Source organism: Lepidochelys kempii, chromosome 4, assembly GCF_965140285.1.
Source record: "Lepidochelys kempii isolate rLepKem1 chromosome 4, rLepKem1.hap1, whole genome shotgun sequence".
Taxonomy (NCBI): Eukaryota; Metazoa; Chordata; order Testudines; family Cheloniidae; genus Lepidochelys; species Lepidochelys kempii.
In genome coordinates this window covers 115,270,678-115,288,848 of record NC_136383.1, presented here as the reverse complement: position 1 = coordinate 115,288,848, position 18,171 = coordinate 115,270,678, and the positions used below count along the sequence as shown (strand labels likewise).

At 46.8% G+C, this 18,171-nt stretch overlaps 1 protein-coding gene and 1 pseudogene across 5 annotated transcripts in view; both read left to right on the top strand.

Annotated features, from left to right (window-relative positions):
* LYAR (Ly1 antibody reactive) overlaps window positions 1-7,697 on the top strand; it is a 30,854-nt gene extending 23,157 nt beyond the window's left edge. For all 5 annotated transcript variants that reach the window (XM_073342513.2, XM_073342512.2, XM_073342511.2 and 2 more), the window contains one exon: window positions 6,415-7,697. In XM_073342513.2, the coding sequence (XP_073198614.2) occupies window positions 6,415-6,627 (213 nt within the window). In that variant the 3' untranslated portion in view covers window positions 6,628-7,697. The remainder of the gene's footprint in view (window positions 1-6,414) is intronic.
* Window positions 1-18,171, top strand: part of LOC144930532 (uncharacterized) — a 256,857-nt pseudogene that overhangs the window by 71,090 nt on the left and 167,596 nt on the right.

The window sequence follows — 18,171 nt, the reverse complement described above, 5'->3', positions numbered from 1 at the left end:
ATGTCTTGTACAATTGAGGAGCATGCCCATTCTAGATGGATGCCCATCCAACTATCACCTGAGATGGAGCAGATATGGAGTGGGGTGTTTGATTCTGCCACCGTGCTGGTTTAGGAGATAAGGGAAGTTCAGGATGGGAATCAGAGGATGGAACGACATGTGGAGGAGGCTGGAGAACCAGAACTGTCTGATCCAGAAAGGGGTGATGAGGATGACCATCACCCTGTCATGTCAGATTTTGTGGAGTGCTTGAGATAGGAGCAGCAGTGGAGGAAAGCATAGTTGAGTTGGTCTGACCATGAAAACGGGAGAGCATTGCCCCGGGAATGATAATCGAGGGCTCCTCTGGAGAAGTACAATTTGCTGTTGGTCTGAGAAGTGAATAGGTCTCTGATTGGGGTCTCCCATTGTTCAAAAATGTTGCATATCATTGTATCATGAAGCTCCCACTTGTGGTCAGTCACAAAATGTCTGCTGAGCGAGTCTGCAAGAACATTCTGCATCCCTGGAATATAGGTTGTGGGTAAGGCGATTTGATGTTTGATGCACCAGTTCCAGAGATTGACCACTTCTATGCAGATCTAGCATCCTCCTTGTTTGTTGATATAGAAAACTGTGGTGGTGTTGTCTGACATGATCAGGACATGATGAGATCAAATGAGTGGGAGAAAGGATTCACACATCTTTTAATCTGCTCAAAGTTCCAGGATATTGATATGCATCTTGAATTCTCAAAGTGTCCAGCTGCTTTGTGCCATATAGTCATCCATATGGTTTCCCAACCTACCAGGGACACATCAGTGATGATAAATTTGCTTGGAGAGGAGGGAAGAAAGGGAATTCCTATGCATGTGTGATGTGGGTCTGTCCACCTTAGAAAAGACAACAGTACCTTGGTCAGGACTGTCCACCTGAGGATCATAGAGTGACAGTTCAGAGCCATGTCTGAAGGCAGTGAAGGTTAAGTATTGCAAAAGTGGTCACAGAGGTGCACAAAGCCATGTGGCCCAGAAGAGACAGGGAAGTCATGACTGGTACATGTGGATGGTTCATTATGTGAGCTATGATAGCGTTCATTGCCTGAAGTCTGTCTGTCTGATGTGATAGAGTTTATGATAGCCCCAATGAAGTCTAGCAACTGTGTGGGGTTGAGGATTGATTTCTTGATGTTGATGCTGTCTCTCTCAGTGGAGCGAGGACTTGAGTAACATGGAGGTCAATGTGAGGGCCTCTTGGCAGGCTTGGCTGTCAGGAGTCAGTTGTCAAGGTACAGAAAAACAAGTAGACCATAATGCTTGATGTGAGCTGCTACTACAGAAAATACTTCGAAGTCTCTGGGAGTGGTAGCTATTCTGAAGGAAGTACTGTTACGAATTACACCTGGTAGGACACACATACAACTGCTGCGAATTATACCTTGTAGGACACGCACACAAATGCTACGAATTACACCTGGTAGGACACGCACACAAATGCTGCGAATTATACCTGATAGGACACGCACACCAGTGCTACGAATTACACCTGATAGGACACGCACACCAGTGCTACGAATTACACCTGATAGGACACGCACACCAGTGCTACGAATTACACCTGATAGGACACGCACACCAATGCTGCGAATTATACCTGATAGGTCACGCACAGTTCAAATCTAGGCTGAGGCACAGAAACAAAGTCCACAACTGCAGAGTTCCCAAAAGACACTAAGTTTATTACGCTTGAGCATGGTGCCCCCCTGCTAGCCAGGGGGGGACCCTGAATACAGATTATACAAAGGTTATATACTTTTTAGCAAAGCATGTTGCCCTCGTGCATCGGAAACTTTAGCCAATAAACAAACCCTTGTCTTATCTACCACCTATCCCTGCTTGGTGCATTCCTCGTGCTATGCCAGTATGTTAATTACACAGCGTGGTCCTAAAGCCATGCATCAGTAACTTTTATTATCAGAATGGGAGGCCTCACATCAAGACCAAGAGACAGGGAGTTAGAGACTGACAAAAACCAGATACTGGGAGTCAAGGCAGGCTGGAGACAAGGAGGAGGATTTTCACAGGGATTCAGTATCTAAGGATCACTCCTCCTGGTGTATGATGTGTTGGCATTTAAACAATGGTGGGCCCCAAACCAAAATGGAGTCACATGTGCTAACTTTTCCTTAACAGTTCCTGGTATTGGAAATGGTCAGCATTCACCGTAAATCTGAGAAAAAGTCTGTGGACAGGATGAATGTTGACTTGGAAGTAAACATCCTTCATATCGAGAGCCATTAACAACATGTCTTTTTCTAGGGATGGAATTATCGCTGCCAACATGACCATGCAAAACTTTAGTTTATGTATGAAGTGATTGATGTGGTGGAGGTCAAGAATTGGTCTCCAACTGCCTTTTTTCTTGGAGATCAGGACGTAAATTGAGTAGAACCCTGTTCCTTGATATTCTAGAAGAATGTGTTCTATTGCTCCCCGATGCAATAAGGAGTTCACTTGGTAGGTGAGGATAGTTGTTGTGAGAGTGGTCCCTGAAGGCAGATGGTGGGGGGGAGGAGGTAGCATGACAAACTTGATCGTATAGCTGTGGTGGATGATATTCAGCACCCATTTGTCTGTTATTGCATTTGGTGCTAAGCAACCCCTAAAGGGAGTGTGTTGTACCAATAAAATAAAAACCAGCAGGATCTTATTAAAGGGAAAAAGGCAAAATACCACATTTATTGTGAATACAGAAAGAATCATAGTAAGCAGTTAGTTATAGCTATAACATTCCATTCAATCTCATATTTAATCACACATTCATTCATACAAACATACACACACAGGTTCTGCAAGGTTGTTATCATAGTTACCAGCCTTAGAGTTGCTCATGCCAAGCCACTGGCCAGGTGGCCTGGACATGAGGAGGGAGCAGGGCCTTGTCAGATGCTCATCTGATGCTCCTGGAAGTTGGTTTGCAGAATCAGACCCCAAAGTTCTCACTTTTTAGAGTCTATTTTTATAGGAATTTCTTCCTATGCCAGTCTATGGGAATTGCTTCATCATGCTGTTGCTGAATCAATCAGCAGATAGCACATTCCTGACGGCTCCAAGATGTTATCTTGTTCTTTGGTTCTCCCATCCTTGAGGCTGTTGGGTGGATTCCAGTCTGCCCTCCGGGGGGGGGGGGTCCTCTGGTTATTTCCACTTGACGCCTTCTTCAGCCGATGGACACTGGATTCTTAGGCTGGCACCTCCCTGATCATTCAGTTATTATCCACACCAAGCATCCATCCACATACATCCTCTATCTCTATTTTAATCACAATTGTTAATACAACAAAAGGGCGGGGAGTCTCTGGGTGCTGTTTCTGTTGTTAGAGTATTGCTTTGAGTCTCTCTCTCTGTGAATTGCTTTGAGAATAGACTCTGTCTTAGAATGTACTAACACAATTAGCAGCTTGCAAGTTTCACACATAGAGGGAGAGAAACAGTACCAAAACCCAAGAGACCTCTTAATTAGTAATACCCTGGAATTTGAACTATGGGGAATCAAACTCATTTGTGATTTTAATACAGAACTTCTTTAATATGATCCAACAAGTGGAGGGGTCGCAAGGTCTTAGGCTCTGTGGTTGTTGGCTCTCAAGCTCTTGCCAAAAATACCTTTTGGTCCGAGGCAGGGCTTGACATGAGGAAGACAGTGAGGGGAGACCAGGGAAGTGAGATCTCTGAGTCTGGTAAGGCAAAGACCTCTTGAGATTCAGCTACTGATTTGGATCTTCCTGCTATGAGGGGCATTCTTTCCTCCATCGGCACTGCACTGAGAACTTCCCTGGTATGAGCAGTTGTGGGGTGCCAGTGAAGGCAGTACCAGTGGTTCAGTGCCCAGGACAGTTGGATCCCATAGTTTCTGGGTCTTCTTCTCTTGTCTGTTGTACTTGGAATGTGCTCTGTCCCCTTAGGCTGAGCTAATGGAGGAAGGGCCCATTTTCTTGGATTTAGAGGAATAATTAGCCACATGCTTTTGGGAGTGCTTCCAAACTTCCCAACTAGGCCCCACCATGAGGTCAGTGGAGTGGTTGCACCAGAGTCAGACATAGTAGTGGGAGGCATGTTCCTCGCTGAATCAGACCAATGTACAGGAGGGGTTCCCTGACCTGGATCTGAGTGTGGTCTCATGGCCATCTCCATGAGATTCTTGCGGAGATGAAGAACTCAGCCTTCTTGGATTTGGCTGGGAAATACAGCACCTAGTTGCAGTGTGAGCTTCTCCCAAGCAGTAGAGGCAGCATTGATGGTCATCACTGACTGAGAAGGATCGCAGGCAGGATGCACAGAGTTTGAAACCTGGGGTTCTTGGCATAGTCCTGGCCATTTTTACAAAGTGATATTACATCTTAGATTACTAAATATTGATTTTTAAATGTATTTTTCACCATATATGCTATGTTTATTATTTATACATGGCTTGAAACAGTTAAAATATACTAAAACAACAAGGAGTCCGGTGGCACCTTAAAGACTAACCAATTTATTTCAGCATAAGCTTTTGTGGGTAAAAACCTCTCTTCTTCACATGCATGGAGTGAAAGTTACAGATGCAGACATAAATATACTGACACATGAGAGAAGGGAGTTACCTCACAAGTGGAGAACGAGTGTTGACAGGACCAATTCGATTAGGGTGGATATAGTCCACTCCCAACAACAGATGAGAAGGTGTCAATTCCAGGAGAGGCAAAGCTGCTTCTGTAATGAGCCAGCCACTCCCAGTCCCTATTCAAGTCCAAACTAATGGGGTTAAATTTGCAAACGAATTTTAGTTCTGCTGTTTCTCTTTGAAGTCTGTTTCTGAAGTTTTTTTGTTCAAGTATAACTACTTTCAAATCTGTTATAGAATGTCCAGGAAGATTGAAGTGTTCTCCCACTGGCTTTTGTATGTTACCATTCCTGATGTCCAATTTGTGTCCATTTATTCTTTTACGTAGGGACTGTCCGGTTTGGCCAATGTACATGGCAGAGGGGCATTGCTGGCACATGATGGCACATATAACGTTAGTAGACATGCAGGTGAATGAGCTTCTGATGGTGTGGCTGATGTGGTTGGGTCCTCTGATGCCTACATTCACTGTGCACCTAATTTTAGGGTAAAAGTTTCCATGGCACCTATTTTTCTTCCTCTGTGCATACATCACTCTAGGTGTTTAGATTCCTATTTTCAACCTAAGCCCCAAAGCAATTCATGAACTAGGATTGTTTCTGTGACTTTCTAGGAGCCTAAAAGTTAGCCATTGCAATGCTCAGCTTCACACCACCTAAATCCCTTTGTGAATTTAGCTCGTCTCTCTGTGCCTCAGTTCCCCATCTGTAAAAAATGGGGGGAATAGAACTTCCTACCACACAGGGATGCTGTGAGGATAAATTCATTAAAAGATACTATAATGAGGGTCATATAAGAATGTGAGATGGATGGAAACACTGTTTAGGGAGGAAGTTGCTTTAACTTAGTCTTTTGTGAAACTGGGAACATAAAATATCATATATCACTTGATACAGAAGAGTTGCTATTCTATACAGCTGTGCTAACATAATCCATCATATGTATTGCAAATGTAAGGTGGCAGGTCCCTAGCCCTTTATTTACTATCACCTTTATCCTCACTGGTGATTTAATGCTGTATCCATGAGTGCAGACAATCTATTTAGGATGTTGGGGAAAAAAAAGTCTAGGCTGTGATTATATACTATGTCAGAGATGAACTGTGCACTAAGCAGACAAATTTATTGATGGCTTAAAAAATGCCTGCCCTACTTCTGCTAAGAACACAATCACATTTGGGCCATGTCTACACTACCAATTTGTGTTGACAAAAGTGATGTCGACACCCAAAAGTTGACATAATAAAAATCACTATTTCATGTTCACACTTGCTCCCTCTGTCGGCAGATCGAATCCACAGTGTGGACACCATCATCAACAGTGTGAGCAGTGCACTGTGGGTACCTATCCCACAGTCCTTCTGTCGCTAGGTGCTGTGGGACGACGGAGTGGATTGCGGCACATCTTGGGACGGTACTAAATGTCCCGTGATGCATTACTTTGTGTCCCACACTCCATGGGTTTCCAGCTTTCTTTCATGGTATTTTTTCAACAGCCCTTCTTTGCTGTGCACCCCAGCATCTTTGTGAAAAGGGATGGATCCCACACTGCTTTCCTATGCTCTGTTAACTGTCATGAAGACATCGCGAATGGCAGTGCAGTTAATTGTGAAGTTCCTAACTGAAGACTTGCGGGCGCCCGACATTCTGTGTGATATGGATAGGAGCAACTTTAGATTGCTTTTGGCATTCACAAAGCAGATGCATACGGTAGACCCGTTGCTTTTGGGCTCATGAAACAAGCACTGAATGGTGGGATTGTATCGTTATGTAGGTGTGGGATGATGAGCAATGGCTACAGAACTTTTGGATGCGGAAAGCCACCTTCCTGGAACTGTGTGCAGAGCTCGCCCCAGACTCGTCGCACAAGGACACCAGAATGAGAGCTGCCCTCTTGGTAGAGAAGCATGTCGCAATTGCTGTGTGGAAGCTGGCAACTCCAGACTGCTACTGGTTGGTAGTGAATCAATTTGGAGTGAGGAAGTAGACCGTTGGGGCTGCATTAATGCAAGTGTGCAGGGCAATAAATTGCATCCTGCTACAAAGGACCGTGACTCTGGGAAATGTGTGTGAAATAGTGGACAGCTTTGCAGAAATGGGTTTCCTTAACTGGAAGGGCGATAGGTGGCACAAATATTCCAATTTTGGCACCAGACCACCTTGCGATGGAGTACTCAATAGGAAGGGATACTTATCCATGGTGTTGCAGGTGCTTGTGGATCACTGTGAGCGTTTCACTTACATCAACACGGGGTGGTCTGGGAAGGTGCATGATGCATGCATCTTCAGGAACACTGGCCTATACAGAAAGCTGAAAGCAGGGACTTTCTTTTCTAACCAGAGGATTAGAGTGGGGGGTGTTGAAATGCCCATAGTGATCCCGGGGGGCCCTGCATACCCCTTACAGCCATGGCTCATGAAACCTTACACAGGACACCTGAACAGCGGTAGCGAGCGGTTCAACAACAGGATGCCGGATGACAGTTGAATGTGCCTTTGGCAGTTTAAAGGCACGCTGGCAATGCCTTTAGGCAGATTAGACCTCACTGAGGATAACATTCCTATGGTCGGTTTCAGAGTAACAGCCGTGTTAGTCTGTAGGTATTGTTTCATATTCTCTGTGTATATATAAAGCCTGCTGCAGTTTCCACGATATGCATCTGAAGAAGTGAGCTGTAGCTCACGAAAGCTTATGCTCTAATAAATTGGTTAGTCTCTAAGGTGCCACAAGTCCTCCTTTTCTTATTCCTATGGTCATAGCTGCGTGCTGTATGTTGCATAATCTCTGTGAAGCTAAGGGTGAAAGGTTTGCTCAGGGATGGAATGCTGAGGGAGATCGGTTGGCCGCTGATTTTGAGCAGCCAGATACCAGGGCTGTCAGAGGAGCCCAGAGGGGGCTATTCAAATCAGGGAGGCTTTGAGGCAGCACTTTGACAATGACCACCAGTAACATATCTCTGTCTGGGTTGCTTCAATGTTACATTACATGTAGTTTTCCTAGGGGGCAATGATGACATCTGGGGCCTTATATTCCTGTAATAAAGTGATTAAAATGCCTGTGCATGTCTTGGCAGTGCCTGCAATCTCACCTTGTAGGAAAAAAAAAAAACATAAACATACTCACCATTAAAAAAGTTTGCTTTTATTGCACAAGAAACAGCACACACAGACACACAAATGCCTGGCGGGAAAGGAGGAACCAGGGAAGGGCAGACTTTCACAGCTGAGTGTAGGTCCAGCTATCATTGCGAAAGTTGTCCGAGGGGATGGAGTGAAGGGGAAACTGAGAAGTCCCGGACGAAAGTGCTGGCGGAGTTTTGGGGAGGGCATGGAAAAGAGTTCTGAATGTGCTGCAGTGGAGGTTGGGCACTGATCTGCTCAGTCTGCAGCATTATTAAGGACTTCAGCATCTGCGTTTGCTCCTCCCTTACGTCAGTCATCCGCTACATAGCATCCGTAACAAGCGGATGATTCTCTTTTCTGTCCTGCCATTCGGCTTCCCAGCAGTCCTTTCATTCCCTTTTTTCTGCATTGGAGCACTGCAGGATCTCCCGGAACATGTCTTCTTTGCTGTGTCTTGGGCGCTTTCTTATCTGGCAGAGACCCTTGGCCGGGGTACATGGGGTGTTCCTTAAGGCCACATCTGGTGAAGCACAGGGGACAATGCACAGCGGCGGGATTGTTAAATTCACATACAGCATTGAAACATTTCTGTTAAACACACCTTTTGCAACATTGCCATCACTTTCTCACTCACCCTCGCCAGGCTCACATCTCTGCGAACACCCAAAACATGGTGAGTGTTGGGGGTGCACCACAAGGGGAAAAGAGAGCACATACTCTTAGTAAGGGTTGTGGTGCAGCGTTCTAAGGAACAAATTCTAAAATTCTCCCACACTTTCCCATATATGGGGATAATTCTAGCAGACATCTCACTGCTAAGGGTAAGCAGGGAAACGAGGGTACATCTACTCCATTCTTGTGACTTCCGTCATGCTCCCTATGCTGCTCACCTGTGTGCCGCTTTGGTCCCTGCACAAGTGATTGCCAAATGGCACGGGAAAGTGTCCTACAATGGGGGAAGGAACAAAGCTGCTCTGCCACGGATCCTTTGGTAGAGGATTACCCAGTATCTCCAGGAAAGTTTCCTGGAGGTACGTCTCTGGAGTATTCCCATGAGATCTTGGCATGCATCAACACCCTGCTCCACTGTACTGATTTGCTACAGAGGGAAATCTCCAGCTCACAGAAACACAGCCAGCCTCCCACATTTCTATGCCCTGAACCCACCACTGCATTACACAAGCCACAGCCACTTACCAGGAGTCTCATCTCCTGCTTCTTGCTTGCCGGAGAGCAACTGCTGAGACTGGCTAGGCACCTCTGGAGTGGAGAACAGTTCCTGGCTGCATGCCCCACCGGGTGACCCTGCGAGGAGCTGCACATCCTCATCCAACTCCACCTCTTCATCAAAAACTTTGTCCTCCGAGTTAGGTCCTCTTTCTGCCACCTCCGTGCCCTCCGAAGTATCCACGGGGGTCTTGGCAATGGAGGTGGGGTCGTCACCAAGAAAAACATCCAGCTCCTTTTAGAACCAGCAGGTCTTAGGCGAAGCAGCTGAGCAATGGTTTGCCTCCCTTGCCTTACGGTACGCCTGCCTCAACTCCTTTATCTTCACTCTGCAGTGCAGCTTGTCCCAATCATAGCCTTTTTCGCACAAGCCTTGAGAAATCTGCCCATAGGTATCCCAATTCCTGTGGCTCAAGCACAGCTGGGACTGCACAGCCTCCTCTCCCCATATACTGAGCAGATCCAACAGCTCTGCAGCGGTCCAAGTGGGAGAGCATTTGCTGCGATAACCCGCTATGGTCACCTGGGAAGATGAGGTGAGACCTCTCCACGCCAAGCAACCAGGAAATGGAATTTCAAATATTCCTGGGGCTTATAAGGGGGAGGGGAGGATGGTTTTTTATCTGGTTGCAGGGCAGTGGAGTTCAAATTGCTGTCCAGAGCGGTCAGGATGGGCATTGTGGGACACCTCCTGGAGGCCAATTAAAGCAATGAAATTAAATGTGGTGTCTACATTCGCGCTTTGTTATAAAAATGTAGACGAAAAAGATGTAAATCTCTTGTGAGATGTATTTTGTTGCCAAAACCAGGCATTCTCCTGACAAAATTCACCTTGTAGTGTGTACGCACTCACTGTTTGAGTCGACAAACGGCAGCTTTGGCGACAAAACTTGGAGTGTAGACGAGGCCTTGGTTTCATATAGCACATTTTATACTCAGGATCTTAGTAAATACTTACTGAGAGTAGAGTGACTTCGTGGGCAGTGGAGCAACCAATAGGCACTTGCCCCAGCTCTCACATGTAGCCTGTTTTATTGAGAAAAGGGAAGCTTGGGCAGGATACTACTGTTTTCTCTTGAACCCTACTGTTTTTGAAAAGTACCTTAGGATCTTCAACTTCCTCCTGGATAGTGAAGAGATAGGCAGAAATACACTTGGGATTGTTCTTTTCCCACCTGCTTAGGATGTAAAGAATAGCACTACTGGCAAGAAGAAAAGAGAAACTGATATCTCTATTCCTTGCACTTTGTGCATAAAGTGGTGAGATTTGTGAAGGTCCTTAGTTTCCATGGGAGTTTATTCCACAGTCTTGGACTGCCCCCAGAGAAAGTTTTTTGTCCCGCACAGATGAGCTTTACTCTTATTGTTGAGAGTTCCACTGTGCCAGAGAAGCAGTTTGTTGACTCCAGTCTTTGTCCTTAAGTTTTAGGCAATCTGTTACATATCCTGAGCCCCAGGCAATGGAGCATTTTGAAGATAAGTACAGAGACCTTGAACTTTATTTGAGATTCTATGGTAAGCCAGTGTAAAGAGGAAAGGACGGGTCTTGGTATGTTCGTGGTAGACTGTGTTGCTAAGGAGACATGCTTCAACATACTGTACTAGTTGGAGTTCTCTGAGTACAGAGGGCTTCATGTCCAGCTATACTGCATCACTGTCATCCAGCCAAGAAGTGATGAATGCACGAATAACTGAGGCCAGGTCATCTGAACAAGCCAGGATGGGACAGAGTTTCCTAGCCAAGCTGAGATGGTAGAAAGCTTATTCCTCTCTACATATTTTTTAAAAGGTAATGGAAAGATATCATAATTGAGAGTGAGAAGGGAACAGAGGTTCATAAACTGTCCTGTTGGAAGAACGATTAATTGGACAATCTTTCACTATCAGCTCTTCCTCTTTTGGCCTTCAATATTTTTGGAAAAGAAAATATCCAAAGAACAAGCCAAATCTATACTCCAGTACAAAGGTGGGCAAACTATGGCCCATGGGCCACATCCGGCCCGCAGGACCCTCCTGCCTGCCTGAGTTCCTGGCCTGGGAGGCTCGTCCCCGGCCCCTCCCCTGCTGTTCCCCCTCCCCTGCAGCCTCAGCGCACCGCGTCGCTGGCGCAACGCTCTGGCCGGCCGGGCAGCGTAGTTACAGAGCCGTGGCATGAGCTGGTGCTCTGGGCGGCACGGCTGTAGCGCCACCAGCCACCGGTGCTCCAGGCAGTGCGGGAAGGGGGCAGGAAGGGTTGAATAGAGGGCAGGGGAGTTTGGGGGCGGTGGTCAGGGGTCGGGGCAGTCAGAGGGCGGGGAACAGGGTGCTTGATGGGGCAGGGGGGCAGTCAGGAATGAGACGGGGGGGTTGGATGGGGTAACAGGGGGCAGTCAGGGGTGGGGGGTCTGGGGGTAGCCAGGGGACAGGGAGCAGGGGGTGGTGGATGGGGCAGGAGTCCTGTGGGGGGCTATCAGGGGACAGGGAGTGTTGGATGGGGCAGGAGTCCTGGGGGAGCTGTCAGGGGGTGAGAAGCAGATAGGAGGCGGCGGCCAGGCCACGCCTGGCTGTTTGGGGAGACATAGCCTCCCCGAACCGGCCCTCAATACAATTTTGGAAACCTGATGTGGCCCTCAGGCCAAAAAGTTTGCCCGCCCCTGCTCCAGTATCTACCCCTACCTGCAGTTTCACATTTCTAACTTTCCCTTTCTCTTTGACATCAGGATATCCCCTCATTTTATTAAGCTAAGGCCTGGTTTACATTTAAAATTTAGGTCAAACATAAGTACGTTACTCAGAGGTGTGAAAAATCCGTATCTCTGAGTGACATATCTATACTGACCTAACTCCTGATGTAGGTGCAACTAGGCTGCCGGAAGAATGCATCTCTTGATGTAGTCTGTCTGCACTGTGGGGCTATGCTGGCATAGCTATGGTTTTGTAGCTAAGCCAGTACAGTATAGGTTTTGCAGCGTACACATGGCCTATGCGTGTCAATAAATTAAATTGTCACCTTTCCTCTAAAGCCCTCTCTCTGACCCTGACAGCATGCAGGATAAATCTGTTTTAAAGCATTTAAATCACTGTGACACAAGTCACAAAATGAGTGAAAAATAGTGCTGCAATTTCAGTTTACTGCAAGTGGTATTCAGAGCTTCACAACAGATTTTCCTTCTGTTCTTCCCAGTGACATGTTCTCATGCTAGCTCTTAGCATATGGATATTAATGTTATGCTGAGGGCTGCATTAAAATGCCCTTCATTCGGGATCAATGTAAGAAACAATCAAGCTGCATTATGGAATAGACAGCTGAAACCATAGGAGCCCCCAAAACACGAAAGCCATGCAGAGCTGGTCAGACACTGAGCTATGTGGGGGGAAGGGTTTCACTGGTTATTGTTTGTTGGAGTTGGGTATGGGAGAGAGTGTAGACACATGCATAAACACCACTACAGGAGAAAGAAGGCAACAAGGTAGCACCAGACAACCACAGAAGCATTGGTAGCAGGACACTGAGAAAAAGTTGAGAGAATTTTTGGGCTAAGTGCTGGCTGGAATGGGGCTCGGAACTATGAGCAAACAAACTGTCCCCTGTTGTTTGAGTCCAGCTGTGTTCTGGGAGGCAGGACTTTGTATATTCTTTGTAAATAAACAGGATTGCATCAAAGAAATATCTGACTCCACATCAATTTCTCCTCATAACAGAAACCATCCTCAAGACTCCAAAACCTGGCTAACCCCTGAGGTAAAAAAGAACAACATTAATATATTATTGACAAAGAATGAAGGGCACTTATAGGTTTGATTTCTGCCCCTATGTTACCCTTTGATTCTTGGTGATGAATAAATGACACAGTCTTTCAGGGAGGGAGCATAAGGCTCATGGGTGTGCACCATACACACACATTTAAAGAGCAGGTTAGACAAACACCTGTCAGGGATGATCTAGATAATACTTAGTCCTGCCATGAGTGCAAGAGTCTGGACTAGATGACCTCCCTTCCAGTCCTATGATTCTATGTAAGGGGATTAATGGTTTGGTTTTTGGTTGGAGAAAAGTCTCCTCCTGACTCCTCTTTCTTAGCAGACAAAGTAAGAGTTCTGCAGCCAATCAATACTCTACTTCAAAATTATCCTGCCTTAGACCCCTAAATCATTTGCTAATGCAAAAGCTTTTATAAATTTTCATAGGCACTCCATTGAACTTCAGGCTTTTATTGATTTTCAGAAACACTTTAATTCATTAGAAAAACTGTTTGTTCTTTCAGTTTCCTTCTCTTACACCATAAAGTACACACCTGCTTTTTTCTCACTGTTGCAGTTCCCAGCTCATAGTTTCTAGCTTTGCTTTGTTTACATTGTTGACCATTTGAGAGGCAACAGATCTGGGGAGTTTGCGGTTGGGGAAATTTCCTCTGGGAAAAGAAATGGGTGACAGAGTCTGGGTATTTTCTAGTGTTCATTGTTTATTTACAAAATAAACCCAAGTCCTATTTACTATGAACAGAAAGTAACAACTGCAGAAACTGCACACAGACAAAAAATGCCTTGACAATATAATTTTCATTCACATTGTAATCATGATGTCTAATCAGCCCACACCTAACCCTGTGTGTCTTTCTTTTGTACATTTTTTTTGGTACATTTGGTACATTTGGTTGTTTCCTGAAATGGGCACACACAAACAGGGGCAATTACCCCTGAGCATTCAAAAATCAGAAAACAGACCAAGATGAAATATTTGAAATCAAATCTCATGATTAAGCTATAGTTGAGATATTTGAATCGGTGCGATTTTTGAATGTATAGGGTTGGCAATACTACTGTGCAAATAAGAAAACAATACAATGGACAGAAAATAACCCAAAAGAGAGTGTCTCAATAACTGTGTGTAGATATAAATTTATGAACAGAATTATATGATGGGATCGCCTGCAACAGCATGGGACTGGACTTGTTGACCCAGGAAGTCCCTGCCAGCCTGCATCCTTTGTTCCTAATTCACTTGTAGGAACACCAGCTAAAATACCAGTGAATTCAGCTCAGTTGCCAAGGAACAGCTCCCTCTTCTCCCTTGATCTCTGTCTTTATGTTTAGCACAAAAAACATTCAGTTCCTTTCTCCTTCCTGAGCCCTTGACTGCTTTTGTCCATCGTGTCAGTAGCCTATAAAAGCATGACCAAACAGGATGTCAAAGCAGTGACTGATGAACTGTGGGATGATAGGAAAAGAGTTATTTGCCATGTTGAGGTTTATCGCACCCAAGCTTGCTTTCTTGTTATCCTGGTACACAAAAAAATGTCTCCAACCAAACAGAAGCAGCGAAAGTATGAATTTTAGTCTCTCCTCAACCTCATTCACGTCAGTGAGAAGAAAATTTCAATTTCTGTTCTGTCTACATTGTATTGTTTAACCAAATTTGTAACCAGTTAGCAAGATGGCTTACATCCACACAACAGGATTAACTCTCAATTAGAAATTACATGCAGTGTCGTAGCTGTGTTGGTCCCAGGATATTAGAGAGACAATATGGGTAAGGTAGTATCATTTATTGGCCACTCCGAGTATATTTCTGAGACCTGAAGAAGAGCTCTGTATAAGCTCAAAAGCTTGTCTCCCTCACCAACAGAAGTTGGTCCCATCTTGTCTCTCCAATTAGTAACTGTGAAAATGAAGTGTTAATCAGTCTTGCCAGTTGCCAGGGGCGGCAGGTTTGTATAATTTTTGGTGGTGCCCAGAATGGGTCCAAGTCCCACCGCCCCCCAATACCTGCCTAAGGCTCTGGGAGGGAGTTTGGGTGCAGGAGGCGGTTTGGGGTGCAGGCTCTGGGAGGTAGTTTTGGTGCAGGAGGGCTGTGGGCTCTGGGATGGAGTTTGGGTGCTGGGTGTAGGCTCTGGGCCGGGATGCAGGCTCTGGGAGAGAGTTTGGGTGCGGGAGGGGTGCGGGCTCTGGGCTGGGACAGAGGTTTGGGGTGTGGGAGGAGGTGCAGGGCATGGGGCTGGGCCAGGAATTAGGAGTTTGGGGTGCAGAGGGCAGGCTGCCCCAGGGCTGGGGCAGGAGGCCAGAGGGGACTCCCCCCAGCCCTCTCCCCGCTGGCAGCAGTGAGTTGCGGACGAGAGGGGCCCCTCCCCAGCTCAACACTCACCCAAGCCCTCCCAGGCTGCTACTCAGGAGGTCCAGCCAGGATACCCCCCCGCAGTCAACTCAGAATCGCCTACTGGGGCAGCGGGGGCTTCCATGTGCCTCCTCCCTCTGCAGATGCAGCAGCCCCCTCGGTCTGCCCCTGGCACCACTCCCTTGTAGCCGGCAGTGAGGTAGCGCAGCATGGAGCAGCTGCCCGCTGCCCAGGGCAGGCGGGGACGCTTGGGGGAGGGGCATGTGGGAGCAGCAGGCGGGGCCGGGGGAGAGACCCGGCCCTGACCATTGGTAGAGTCGGGCTCCCCAGGCCCTGAATTTGCTGGAGCCCAGGCACCACGGTCCCATACAACTTGCCGCTCCTGCCAGTTGCCTATATTGCCACACAGTTCTTTTCCTCTAGTCGTATCATAACACAGTTGTTCTGCAATGCAGACAACGCCCTGAACCATGTTTGTGTAACAAAGTTGGCTGATCATTCTGCTTCCCAACTCTTTTAGCTGTAGGATATCTCCAAGTGCATTGCCTTGCCAAGGCTGCCTCTAGGTTTTTTGCCGCCCCAAGCTCCGAGAGCGCAACTGCCCAAGCAAAAAAAAAAAAAAAAGGGGGGGGGGGGATGGGGGTCAGCCAAAATGCCACCCCTGGAATTGTGCTGCCCCAAACGCTTGCTTTGCTAGTGCCCAGAGCCGGTCCTGTGCCTTGCTGTTTTTAGTATGGCTCTGTGTGTATTGTCCTCTGAAACAGTATGCCCAGATTTTCACAGTATACACTAATGCACAAAATGGTAGATGTGGAATATAAACACTTGACACAAGACTGTATTGTGGGAAAAGCTGCTCAGTAGACACAACTTAGCTGTGTTTGTTGTAACCAGAGCAGATGTGCGTGTTGCAACCTAATTACAAAAACATCTTAGCCCAAAAGATGTAGTCAATTGTTTTGCAAAGTACAGTCTTATCAAATTTAGGAGTGGAAGTCCTGAGTCTTTTACTTTGCTGCCTGACGTAGTAGAGACTCTTAAATGTTGCTTTGCTGAACCAATTTGGCCATTTTTATAAAACAAAACAATGTAAACAACCAAAATCCCCTACAATACTCTAGAGTAACTGCTGCAAACACTGCAGTTTCTCTATGATAGTGGTTTGGACTATTACTGTAAAATACTGTAGTATTTTTCTGTAAAGGTACTACGGTACTTACTTCTCCCACTCTAGAGCAATGATTTAAATGAGTTATTTTGAACAAATACGTGAGTGATTATTTCCAGGGGGAAAAAGCCTTCCTCTATTCAGCAATATTTTTCACAGATTTCACAATTTCCCCCTGGGCTCCACTACTCAGCAAAGCTTCTCTTTAAAAAAAACCCCACATGCAAAACCAATTACAGCATACAAAAAGTCTATTTAAGTAGTTTTGCCTTTCAGACATTAAGGAAATGAATGTTATAAGGAATAACGAGGAAGAGGATGTGCAGTGACCTGCAGAGGAGAGAAGATCTCATATAGGGATGACACACTGGACCTAAAAAATGCCCTCTACATTCTACTGCCATCCTTCATTCACACTCTTGAGGACCATTTGGAGCAACAGAAAACCCGGCAATCCAGGTCAGATGCAACACAAAAGTATCCATAGCCCACTTATTCCTGCCCTATTGAGTGGGCAGATCTTTCCCCACACATCCCACCAGCCCTTGGAGACTTGGGGTGTCTTCACTGCAGAGTTAACTTGAGTTGACTATACTTGAGTTACTTCTCTCCAGTTAGCCTAGCTCAAGTAAGGGTGGCCACACTGTGAAATAACACTTGACTTCTATATCCACACTAGTGCTGCATTCACTAAAGTTTCCAGGGACATATTCCATGGTTTATTATGCTGAAGTAAGCTGAACCACTCAATTTCTTTCCCAGTGAATTGTGGAAAAACTTGTTTGTCCTTTCTGGGCATACAGGGGAAATTGTAGGAAGGCACCGGAGGACTAGCAACACTTGAATGGAGCCAGCCTACGTCCGCACTGCAGAATGGAGCTGATAAGTTGTGGTAACTCAAACTTTAGCCTACACTTCCTGACAGGCCAGACAACTCAAGTTTAAAGCACTACCACACAGAAGTTCAGAGTTTTTGTTTGTGGACAGGATTCAAGGAAGGAGCAACACTCGGGTTATTATTCAAATTAACTTTGCAGTGAAGACAAACCCATAGAGCAGCAGCAGTCTGGATGGATTGCTGGGTCCAACCCTGATTACAGAGCAAGATCAAAGAAGTAGACTGGAACCAATGGAGCCATAAAAGTTCAAAAGCGTTTATGTGCAAATATTTGTGGGCTCATGGCTGTTTCTTCACAGGGGCAGAGTTATATGAAAACAAGGGGGAGGAGCCAGCCAGCTGCCTCCATAAGCAAAGGAGAAGGACAAGAAACATCATTAAACCCTGTGACAGGTTTCAATCAGGCCACCAAACCCCTAGGGGGTGATGGAGAGCTATAGTCCCACGGGCAGGCCTTAGTCACACCTTTCGGGTGCTGGGGAATTAGCGGAAAACGTATGCCGGCATGAGTCTGCAGCGCGCCCCCTCGAGCCCTGGGGCGCGCCGGCACGAGTCTGCTACCCAAGGCAGGTTGGCCGAGGTAGGGGAACGCAGGCCCACCCAACTCCACTGCGTTCCAGCCCAGGGCCCTGACAGTGGCGGGAGGAGACGGTCCTGCCGCTGGGTCAGCGGGGGGCCATCCGCGCCCCGCTGACCAAATACACCCACCACATGGTGCAGTTCTGCCCCTGGGCTACTTCCTGGTCTCTCAAGTGGGCCTCTCTGGTCCCTCCAGCTTGTCCGGGCGTTCAGCTGCTGGCAGCTCCAGCTCCCCCCTCTGTGTCAGGCTCACGCTGGCCCGGGTTACAGCCTGGCCCCTCCAGGTCCTCCGGGTACTCAGCAGCTGGCAGTCCTGATCGCCACAGGCCTTCCTCCCGGTCAGGTTCCTCCTGGGTCGGCAGTAGGGTCTGGAGGAAGCAGCCTGTGTCTGTCTCTCTCCCTGGTGCTCCTCTCACTGGGCAAAGGGCCCCCCCCTTTGTACTTC